General features: G+C 40.3%; 1 protein-coding gene across 1 annotated transcript in view; it reads left to right on the top strand.

Annotated features, from left to right (window-relative positions):
• The window catches only part of LOC126281238 (uncharacterized), a 201,012-nt gene that overhangs the window by 154,207 nt on the left and 34,701 nt on the right, over positions 1 to 12,104 (top strand). The window contains exon 9 of the mRNA XM_049980010.1: positions 7,293 to 7,463. Within this exon, the coding sequence (XP_049835967.1) occupies positions 7,293 to 7,463 (171 nt within the window). The remainder of the gene's footprint in view (positions 1 to 7,292; positions 7,464 to 12,104) is intronic.

Below are 12,104 nucleotides of genomic sequence, written 5' to 3'. Positions count from 1 at the left end.
TTTTTTGCTGTCTTCATAGTGTCTGTTTTTACCAAAAGTTCCTAATAACCTTTTATGCAATTTGTATTGGGTAAATTATGAGTTTTATAATATTATTCCTAAAGATAAGGTCTGGAAAACATTATGTATAACTGAAATGTATTGGTATAAACTGCAGTGGTGAAGCATTAAAACACACTTAGTAAAACTGTCATGATGTGATTGAAAATGAAGTAATTTTTTGTTGCCCTCATCAGATGTCACGTTTAGGCTTGTATATTGTCATGTTGTAATCACTATAATTTCATATCTTATAGTATTGGGGATCAAGGCATGAATCTTCTAACCACGTACCTATTGAATTGTAAGCAAAGCACTAAATTGTCATACAAACTAGATAATAAAATCATGAACGCCCAGTCATCCAGTGAACCTGTATTACAAGGTGTATAACAGAGCTCAATCTTGGACCTTTTCTCTTCCTTATATATATATATATTAACAACATTGCACAAACCATTAACTCCCATATTGTAAGCTATGCAGATGATATGTCTATCTTATTCTATGGGAGCAAATCTAAAGAACTAGAATCTCTTGCTACTAGTGGTGTAACAGAAGTAACAAAATACTTCAATGATCAGGGACTCAAGGTGAATGTCACCAAATCTCAACTACCGACATTTAAAACAGGCAGTTCTCACCACAACAAAAAATGAATAGTGTGTGTAATATCTCTGCAACAGAAAATGGTAACTGTAAATTCCTGGGTGTATAAGTTGATGAAAATTTGTGATTGACATACCACATTAATTTCGTATGCGGAAAAGTCAGTAGTGCCATATATATCCTCAGCCAGCTCGCAAAGATAGTTCCTAGCCAAGCACTGAAATTAGTATATTATGGAACACTTTACCACTTTCTCAATTACGGAATTGAACTATGGGGCTGTGGAGCTGATGCACAGTTAAAAAGAATACTACTACTACAGAAAAGAGCAATAAGACTTATACATGATATGGGACACAGAGATTCATGTCGTGAAGTGTTTGTGCAGCACAAATATCTGACAATATATTCTCTGTACATCTTCAAAATAGTTGTATTTTTTATAAGTCAATCAACAGAAGCTATCCAGGGCAGTGATGTACACAATCACAACACTAGAACAAAGTGTAACTATTTCCGTAACAGAACAATGTTAAAAATGAACAATAAAAGTGCATATATCAGTGGTTTGATTTGGTATAACAAGCTACCAAACTCTCTCAGAACGTACATGGGAAATGCTTTTAAACCAAAATTAAAATCTTTTTTAATAGAAAAATGTTTATATTCTTTCAATGAATTTTGGGATAGTGATTGTAACATGAGGCATTAGCATATCAGTTGTAATGTGATAAATGTAAAAAATAGACATAAGAAGCAACAGCTAGAGAATATAGTGTATTTTATAAGTATAAATATAACCATAGTATTAAGTCTGATGTTTCCAAAAGCCATCATTACAATGGCTCCACGCAAAGAAAATGTAAATAAGTAAATAAATAAATATTATTTAATTAGAGTACATCATTAATAACATTCTGTGATTTGTTGAACTTCAGTATGACTGGAGGAAATACAAACTATAATGCTCTGACACTGATAAAATGTGTAAAATAATTACTCAAGCAGTAGTCCTACTTTACAATAACTCTGTTGGTTTTCTATTGAAGTTGATGAGTCTCCGGGCAGAAATAACCAACTTTTATAATCAAACTTTCTTTATTCATGCACAATCAGATGAAAATGTAGCACAGCATGTGAAAACAACCGAAGTCAAAATGTTTTCCAAAGCTCACTGAACCCGAAGATAGCACTCTTTATTCTAGAGTCATTTTCAATCAATAATTGCCTGCTAGCCAGAGAAAATGAGAATGTCATCTAGGTATGGATAGCAGTAAGAGGAGTTAAAGAGAAGTGAGCCAGTGAAACATTGTCAAGCTTGAGCTGCATTTTCGAGGTGGTGAGGCATGTAACAAAATTGTCGAGGCCAAAGGGGGTGATCATGGCTGTTTTGGTATGTCACTCTTTCCCATAAGTATTTGTAAGTATGCCTTGTGGCAATCCAAAACACTGAAAATAGGACATATTATGGTTAGTGCATTGAGATGATGACAGTCACCAAAGAGGCACACTGTGCTGTCCTTCTTGGGGACTAAGTGTATGACAGAAGACCATTTACTTTCCTACAGTTGAACAAAGTCTGCCCACAGAAGTTCATCCATTGCAGTCATAGCAAGGCATAGTTTGTGTGGTGGGATGATGCAATGGGGCGGGGCGGCATCTGTTGCAGCAATTTTATGTATCATTTTATGTATCAGCATTCATTTCAACTGACAAACACGACAGTGGGATGTGTTGAGCAGGAGCCGATAACACATAAGAGTCACTAAACTAAGATGTTGTCGATGTGGGTGAGGGTGGACGCACCAGAGTTGTAAGAGGTGCACTGCTGATGACGAGGCACAGCAGTATAGACAGTTGGTGTATGAGACACTGTGCATCAGCAGGGGCCTGCTTAGCTATCAATTTGGTGCAGTTCAGTTCTGAGTTTCAAGCATGAAGGTCGTCAACTGCAGAGCACTTGTATTGGAGCTGAGTGACAGAAGCGGTAAGGCAGTTTACCAGAGAAGAGGACTCCATGAGATCTGCATCAGTATCATCAGGGGGCTGCGGGGAAGTAGGAGCAGAGGGAGCGCCTGAGCATGCACTATGTGTACCCAAAGCATGGTGCACTAAAAGCAGGCAACAGGAGGTCAGATGACAAGCCGAAGTGAATCTGGATATCAGACATTGGCCACATGGAAGAACCACATGAATGATTCACCGGGAATGAGTTTAATAACATGACCATGCCAATCAACAAAAAGTGTCAATTTATTGGCTGCTTGAAGGAAAAGTTTGTTTGCATCATATCTGCTACAGTGAATGATAGTGGGACAACACTAATGTCAGCTCCAGTGTTGATGAGGAAACGACAAAGTGAGTGTAAATCCAAGGCATACAGAAGGCTTTGTGGAGTAGAGGATCAAACAAAATGCAACATCTGTAGGCAACCTTCATCATTCTTGTGAGCTGTGGTGTTTACTGTAGCCCATGTGAAACTTTTGGGAATGCACAGGGCAGCTGACAGCTGCGGTTGGCTTTCCCAAAATTTGTATGGATCCAGCGTAGTGGATATTCTGGATGAGGTGGTGCACGCAAGTCAGTATGGATTGCCAAGCCTTTTGCAGCAGCAGAAGAGGGGAGAGCAGAGGGAGGGAGGGAGGAGGGCGGGAAGATGAAGGAAGGGTGGCATATTGCCAGAAGCAGCTGGGGGTTCTCGTTGCTGGCCGCTATGTGCCTGCAGTTTGTTATAGTGCTCAAGGTGAGCCCGTGCCAAACTGCTACCGGCCAATGGAGGAAGCATAAGCACTGGCCTGCCTACCTCAATAGCAGTTGCTGCACTGCATGAGAGAAGTAGATGGTGGTGTCAAATAATGGCATGTGCCTGGTCACCCAACTGTATTTATCCTCGCATGAGGAAGCACTTTTAGTTGTAACTCGTGTGCAGTAGTTTAACTAGCCACAGTTCCCAGAGCACTAAGTCTGGCAGGTTCTCTCTGTGATCTGAGCATGGAGACATTACCACAGCTGGGAAGGGTTTCTGTCACCTAAACTCTCTTCATAAATGATGCCATGGATTGCATCTGCTAGTGTGTATGAACAATGATCGATAAGAAGTACACAAGCAGCAGCATATTTATTATGCTCAGGTGGGTTTAGCAAAAAATTACTAATAAGATCAGGATTGTCATGAAAATGGTTCACCAATCAAACAAAACGAGTGCCATCATCTATGATACCATTATGTCCAAAAAGCTGTCCACCAAGGAAACCACATCAGGGGGTTACCCATTTGTCTCAGCGGCAGCTTCAGAAAATAACCTGGAGGCAGAGCTTGTGGCAGAGTTAGTAGAGCACTGACCGCACAAGGGTTTGGAGAAGTAACATCCACTGGAATTGACTGTGCAACAGTGACAGGCATGATGTTCTTATGAAAGTCCGGCACTTGTATTGGTGTGATATGATGCCCAGCACTCAGAGGTCAAGTAGAGAAGGTCCCTGTATGGGCACACAATGAACACAGCATGGCTGGCACAGGAAAATTCGTGAAGCAAGACAGGTGAAACAAAAGCAGTAGTGTGGAGGTGTGCTGCTGGTGATCCGTTGTCCATGGTCTATGGTCTGTGTAGGAGGGGCCAGCACATGACCATGAGCGAAACCCAATGCTGAACCATCGATGACTGATGTGGATGGATTTCTGAAGGAAGGCACGAAATCGCAATTGAATACCAAGTGGCAGGGCAGAACCTTGGTTGGTATGTTGCCCAGATACTGAATTTGGTCTTCCGAAGTTGTTTCACCACAGAAGATTGTAACACTGTCCCTCCTTTAAATCATCGTATGAACATTGTACTGGCAGATACTGAGATAACTGATTGCAGAACTGAAAAGCAGCTACAATCGCTTATTAGCAGAAAGGCTTCAGGACCAGTTTGAAAGGTACCTAATGACTGGAAAAAGTGCAGGTCATTCCCATTTTTAAGAAAAGCTGTGAGACAGATTCACACAATTATAGACTGATATCATTGACATCAATCCGTTGTAGAATTATAGAACATGTTTTATGCTCAAGAGTTATGATGTTTTTGGAAAATGAACATGTCCTCTATAAAAATTAACATGGATATTGTGGAGATCCTGCAAAACTCAGCTTGGTCTGTTCTTCCATGAGATCAACAGCGCAGTGGATGATGGTGCTCAGGTTGATGCCATATTAGTTGATTTCAGTAAGGAATTTGATGCCGTCCCGAATTGCTGTTTAATGAAAAAAATATGAGCTTACAGAGTATCGGAGCAGACCTATCATTGGATTCAAGACTTTCTTGCAGATAGAACTCAACACATTGCCCTTAACGAAAATAAATTGACCAATGTAAAGGTAATATCAGGAGTACCACAGGGAAGTGTGATATGACCATTGCTGTTTACAGTATATATAAATGATCTTGTAGAAAGCGTTGGGTGCTCTTTAAGGTTATTCACAGATGATGCAGTTGTCTATACCAAAGTAGCAACGCCATAAGAATGTAAGAATTTGCAGAATGATCTGCAGAGAATTGGTGGAGGCTCTGGCAGTTGACCCTGAACATAAATAAATGTAACATATTGTGGATACATAGGAAAATAAATCCACTACTGTATAGCTACACTATTGATGACATACAGCTGGAGACAGTGTCTGCCATAAAATATCTAGGCGTAACTATCCAGAGTGATCTTAAGTGGAATGACAATATAAAACTGATAGTGGGAAAAGCGGATGACAGACTCAGATTCATTCGAAGAATATTAAGGAACTGTAACTCATCCATGAAAAAAGTGGCTTATAAGATGCTTGTTCACCAGATTCTTGAGTATTGTTCATCTATATGGGATCCCTACCAGATAGGACTGACAGAAGAGATAGAGAAGATCCAACTAAGAGTGGCACGTTTCATCATGGGATCATTTAGCTGGCGATAGAGTGTTATGGAGATGCTAAACAAACTCCACTGGCAAACATTACAGGAGAGGCATTGTACATCATGGAGAGATTTACTATTGAAATTTCAGGACAGTACTTTTCAGGAGGAGTCGGACAACATATTTCTTCCCCCCCCCCCCCCCCTCATATATCTCGCGTACTGACCATGAGGAGAAAATTCAAGAAATGAGACCCAATACAGAGGCTTACCGACAATCATTCTTCCCACATACTATTCGCAAGTGGAACAGGGTTGGAGAGATCAGATAGTGGTACCAGAAGTACCACACACCACTGGGTGGCTTGTGGAGTATGATGTAGATGTAGAAGGTCTGCACGGTCCTGCATGGTGTGGTAGGTCGAGTAGCTGAAGGGCTGTCCTGTTGCAGAAGCCATGCATGTGGACTCTGAAACTGTACAGCCGAGTGGTTTGTATTGGAGTCAGGTAAAAACTCCAGAGAGCGGATGCCAAAATCTCATGCAGAAGAAATTTCCTGGCAAACATAGAATCCAGCAGCAAGTGTCAGTGCAGGCAAGTGTGTGCCGCTCCAAGTGCAACATGACAGAGGGAGTCATCTGTTCTGACAGAGTAAACACTGGAGAAATGGGCATTCACATTGTATTGGTAACATCCATGAAAATCTTCACAACTGAAAGTCAGTTCCACAGTAGTAACATCCTGCACTCTCAGGAAGGTTGGAAGTTGAGTCATTGTTTGAGCTGAAGTGAAACCAGTGGTAAGAGATGCATAAACTGAAGTGTATTCATGTGACTGGAGGCCACCAGTGTGGGTTTCCTATCAATGTTGAAGAGTCTCTAGATAGAACTAACCAACATTTACAATCAAACCCTTTTTATTCACACACAATCACAAGAAAATATAGCACAGCATGCAAAAACAATCAATGTCCAAGCCTTTTCCATAGTTCACTGAATTCAAAGATAGATCACCCCTCATTCTAGAGTCACTGGCAAGCGATGATTGCCACAACTCAAAATAAATTAAATGATTTTTACAGCCACAGGGTTAATATTTCATGAAACATCCAACATTGATCTTAGCTATGGATTTTCAACTAAACTACCACAGTTGTCCTTCCAGTATGTAGTGTATTGACTCATGGGTATTTGACTTGTAAGATGTTTGATTATTTTTATGACTGCTCATTTCAGTTGATTACTGTAAAAGTAGCAACACTGGAACTTCCCTCATACCATTTGGGAAGTCTTTACAAAATGTTATCTCTCAGACTTCACACATACAGAAGGTTTGCAGTTTTCTATTTTTCATTGAAATTGTGGGATTTGCACATAATTGGAAATCCTCTTCTGAGTACAGAACCAAATCTGACCAATGTTTATGCACAGGTGTAAAAATAGATGTTGGCCAATCTGCTGTGGATGTGAAACACAGTGTGCACACACTTGTTGTGATGCCTATGGTTCTTTACTGCTGTTAGAAAGAATACAGAACATGTATTCTTCACCTAATTGTTTCTGTAGCATTATGTAGATAGTTTATTGTTAATGTTGAAGAAATAGGCAAACTTACTAAGTAAAATGTTAGAGTGCACAGTGAGTGAAGACTGTAAAATAGTTGGAAGTATTTTGTTGTAAAATGCAGTGAGATGTGTCTTAAATTCCTGCTGTTATAAATACCTGGAGACACAAATGTAATCTTATAAAATTTATTTCTTAGGTTATTTCATCAGAACAACTGCAAACTTCGTGCGCTGCTGTTAATAAGAGCCTAAACAAAACAGATGATCCATCTGAAAAGGAGCAAGGGAAGTCATGGATAAATATGTTTCTGAACAAAATGGGTTTCTCAAAAACAGAAGCACATCTACCAGATGATGACTGTCCAACAGTAAGAATTACATTGAAACAAAATTTATATTAAAATTCTTCCAATATCTCAAACTCTTTGTGAAAAGCATTCTTGCTTATTCTGCAGTCTCTTATTTTTACAAGAATCTCTTTAAAGTACAAATACTTTATAGATAAGAGCCAAAATCTGTAATGATTATGTGCTAAACTTATTTAGAGGAGAATAGTTTTAAGAGTAGTTGCTCTTTGTCATTTTATTATGTGGTTATTTCATAATTTTAAAATTTTGAAAGTGCTCATCTGTTCATTCAAACTTAAGGCATATCCTTTCTGATTTTGAAGAACCTCTTCCATTTGTTATTACCAAATTCTGTCTCAATATGTGTTTCTCTAAGAGATACTGTGATTTCTCTTCTTACTGTGCCTATTTTGACTGTGAGTCGCTTTTATCCAAGATCTGTTCAGCTGTATTTGACTATCTGGCTGTGGTTGTAAATTATTTTTCAGCAGTCAAAACAATTATTTTTCAGCAGTGAAAACAAGAATGAATAGTCTTTAGTTGGAGCATATGATTACTGTACTGTGTACAGTACAGTGCCACTTCCAGCAGTATCTTGTGGGAAGACACTTTTCTTGTAGCAACACTTCAGAACAGTTCTTATTTCGGCCAATGGCATAATACAATATAATCATTCATTATATAGAGGCAGCTTTTGGTAGTGCAGGACACAGGCACATAAATACCATGATGAATGTGGTAATTCAGTTTTGAATTTGCAGTTTCCATTATAGCACATATGTATTGTACATACACACATACTATTCTAAACTTTCTTCCATTGCTACTCCCTAATGAAGGTGAGCATTTTTCTTGAATTGTCTGGGTCTGATGAGTGCCCCAGAAAGCAAAGAATGGGACTTTTTTTAGTGATACACTGAAAGAGATACAGAAGGGAACTAAGATAAGAATACAGTCAACCTCCCAGATGCATGCAGGGAGAGTGCAGCTTGCATGCGGATGTACTTTGGGGAGAGGCATGAAATCAGGGGAGGTCATTGATGAACCAGTGTGGAGAAAAGGTAGAGGATAAATAATGAGAGAAGGTGTAGAAGTCAGGATGACAGGTATACAGAGAGACTGCAAACATACTTCAAAGATGTAGGAAGCTACCCTTTGTCAGAGGCTGAACAGTGAGAGGGGTGGAAACAGGCATATGGAATAAGGATAGGTAGAGGTAGCTGGAGCACAGAAACTATGAAAAGTAGAGGCTGGATGGGTAATTAGACTAAAGGATGTATTGAAAAGACTATTCTCACTTGCATAGTTCAAAGAAGTTGGTGTTGAATGATGAGCAGAGCATTTGGACCTTGAGGGGGAAGCTTGATAAACTCGGTTGCAAAGCACTAGTAGAGTTGGCCTCACAGTGCTGAGCTGTGGGTTTTGCAAGTTGGTGGTAAAGCTTTCTTTTGGCCATGGTGTGCCCACTTTTGTAAAAGATGATCTACACGCACAACCATCAGAGGCTGACCCATTTTATTCACACCAAAAGATAGATGCAGGATGTTCCTTGGAAGCAATGCAAGCTGTCTTACATCTGAACCCCAAAGCAAAGTCCAGTCCTTGCCGTAACAAAGTACTTGCTGTGAAAGTAGTCCACAATATAAACACCCTAAAAAAACCATAATATACTCATCATGCTCTCCACAGATTGCATTAGAAATGACTCAGACTGGTCTTGGGCAAACATATATGCCAGATTCTGGAATTTTGTCATCAGAGGAAATCTTGATGATAAGCATCCTGTGGATAGTGTGCCACAGTGATCAACAGTTTGGGTATGCTAGCTGTTTGGGTTCCATAGTGATATTGGATGGCACCACTACAATCACCAGGCAGTGACTGCCTGTGGAGAAGAGGATGTCACTGTGGAAGATCAAGGCAAGTCAGTGGAAGATACATGAGTCACCGTGTGACTGGGAGGATCTGCGAGAAGCAGAGAAGCAGGGTGTCGGAACAAATTTGATTGTGATGGTTCTGCACATGCTCATTGGTGGAGGCAACAGTATACTTCATGGACCTGTGGTGTAGAGAGATTGTCCCATGGAACCAGGTTAGGCGGTTGTTGAGCTGAAGAGCACACACCAGGGAATGGCCTCAGCAGGAGAGATTGTCCCTTGGAACCAGGTAGGGTAGCGCCTGAACTGAAAAGCACGCATCAGGGAATGGCCTCAGCAGTGATGTGTGCTGGTGGTGGGTACAACATATCTAAGAGGGTGTGATGTGGACAGCCATTCATGGGTTCCACCAGACTGCGGCCCTCATTCTTGGTGGCCCTGTAAGCTCCTATAAAACTGCAGAGGGCATTAAATGCAGTGTTGGTGTCATTTGCTTGTAGAGCTGGGTTTGGAAGGTACAGTTAAAACATTCCATGTAACTGTTTGAGACTGAGAGAAAAGTTGTAGTATGAAGGTGTTGAATTCTGTTATGGGCACAAACCCATTTGAAGTCACAGGAGATAAACACTGTCCCATTATCAGAAATCAGTGTGTGGGGGGTACCTTCGAGGGCAAAGATATTTCCCAAGGCCACAATAGTAGTGGCAGCAGTGACTTGACACTTACAAAACACAAAAACGAAGTAAGAAAAGGAGCCAATCATGACCAACCACATAAAGTCCAAAAACCAGCAAGCAGAATCCAAGTGGATATGCTCTGACAGCTCCACAGCATCAAGCCAGGAAGAAAACCACTATCCAGGTGCAGTTTGACAGGGCTTGTGGGTGGAACATTGGTGAACCAGGTCCGCAATGTTAAAATCATATTCAGGCAGAATTCATGTTACTGTGCCAAACTTTTCATCCAGGATATGCCCCAATAGGCAGCGCGCAAGAGACACAGAACTTGTGGCCAAAGACAGAGGAATCAGGATGTGGCCGTAGTCTTAATCTGAGACCCACAACAGAACCCCTTGGTATAGTTTCAGTTCAGCCATCATGGCCAGTATGGGCGAAATTTTGGCCAGAAGGCATGTCTGGCAACTGGTGTTAGTACAAAGTCGGTTACACTGCTCAGTGATAAGGAAAAGGTTGAAATTGCTTAATTCATAGCTGAAACAAGCTGGAAACACACTAGTTAATGTTGTGTGAAGGCTGGGTCAGGTGCTGTGAAGAATCGGGACTGCCTCTGTTCATAAAGGAATAATTTAAATATCTGAACTGCATAAATGATAGCAACACCCTCCCGCTCTGTTTGAGAATAGCTTTCCTGAGAAGGAGCATAGTCCCCCAGTGTATTCTAGAAATTGGCATGAATGTCCTTTGCTTTCATACCTTTCTTTATGAGGTACTTAATTACTGCTCGAATCTCAATTTTTTCCATCTTCGCAAATCACTACATGGGAACATCAACAGAGCCATCTCACCGCCACAGCTCTCTTCCAAGGGCACTGATGTGGCACCTGTTTACAGGTAATAGTCCAATGAATATCATGTGACAACTCGTTGCGCTAGCACTGACCTCTTGTAGTGATTGCGAGAACTTTTCAAATCACCCCCGTACTTATAGGACAAGACAGTGCCAATACCATAGAAGGACAAATTATTTTTTTACTACCAGAGACAGAATGGTAATGCATTTGTCAAACAAGGCCACTGCTTAGGTAAGCTTTTAAACCCTGCAAAGTTTGTTGACAGTTAATACTTCAGAGTGCATTAATTATATCAGTGTTATTCCATATAAATTATTGATGTTTAAAAACTGTGATTTTTTCAGCCGAGAGGAAAGAAAAAAGTTGCTTTTGTGTTCTTGTCCCCATACCTCACATCCTCAGTATTTTTTTTTTGTTTTTTGTTTTTTTCTTTTTCTTTCAAGTTTGATTAGCAACCCACATTGATCTTATCCTGAAATGTTGGTAAGTCTTTTATATTCATGTTGCATTTAAATTCTTTTGGCTTCTGGAACAAAAGCTTGAGTTCATGAAGATGATCCTCTGGAGCTGCACTTCGAACAAAAAAATATCAATAAATTATGTGGCATTGTGGGCCATACCTTCTAATAACTCATCCATAAAATGCTGAAGAGATTCCATAAGGTAACCAATTACAACAGCAAAGGCTGCTGGTGGATTTAACGCTAGATAAACTAGTGATGCAGCATACAAGAGCATTTGAAAGTATACCTCAGCAAGGTCAATTTTACTGAATAATGTGCCAGGGCCTAATTTTGCAAATAGTTCATCCATGGTTGAAAGATTAATATCAATTTCAGCTTGTGCATTTAGCATTCCTTAAAATCAACAGAAAGTCTGAAGGTTCAGTTAGCTTTGTGTACTGTTATCAGGTGTGTGACCCATTGAGTATTGAAATAGGCATTAACATGTCTCTGTGAGTGAGTCTATCACCTCAGTTTTGAGGGCATCCTTTAGCACAGTGGTTCACAACTTTTCTAGGATCATTAGCCCTGAGTACAATCAGACATTAGCTAGGACCCTCGCCCCAAACTGCTGCTATTGCCCCCCCCCCCCCCCATCCACCACATTATCACCAGCTTTAGCAACTAATTACGCAGTAGAATGAGATTTTCTTAGAACTCTTTTATTTTGAAAATGATGAAAGATGAATGATATTTAGTGTGTGTGTGTACTTCCTATGGATTACCCTTCTCCTTTGTGGCACTTGCTTGT

Source organism: Schistocerca gregaria, chromosome 7 (genome assembly GCF_023897955.1).
Source record: "Schistocerca gregaria isolate iqSchGreg1 chromosome 7, iqSchGreg1.2, whole genome shotgun sequence".
Classification (NCBI taxonomy): domain Eukaryota; kingdom Metazoa; phylum Arthropoda; class Insecta; order Orthoptera; family Acrididae; genus Schistocerca; species Schistocerca gregaria.
The sequence above is the reverse complement of the archived record's forward strand: the minus strand, read 5'-3'. Positions and strand labels throughout refer to the sequence as shown.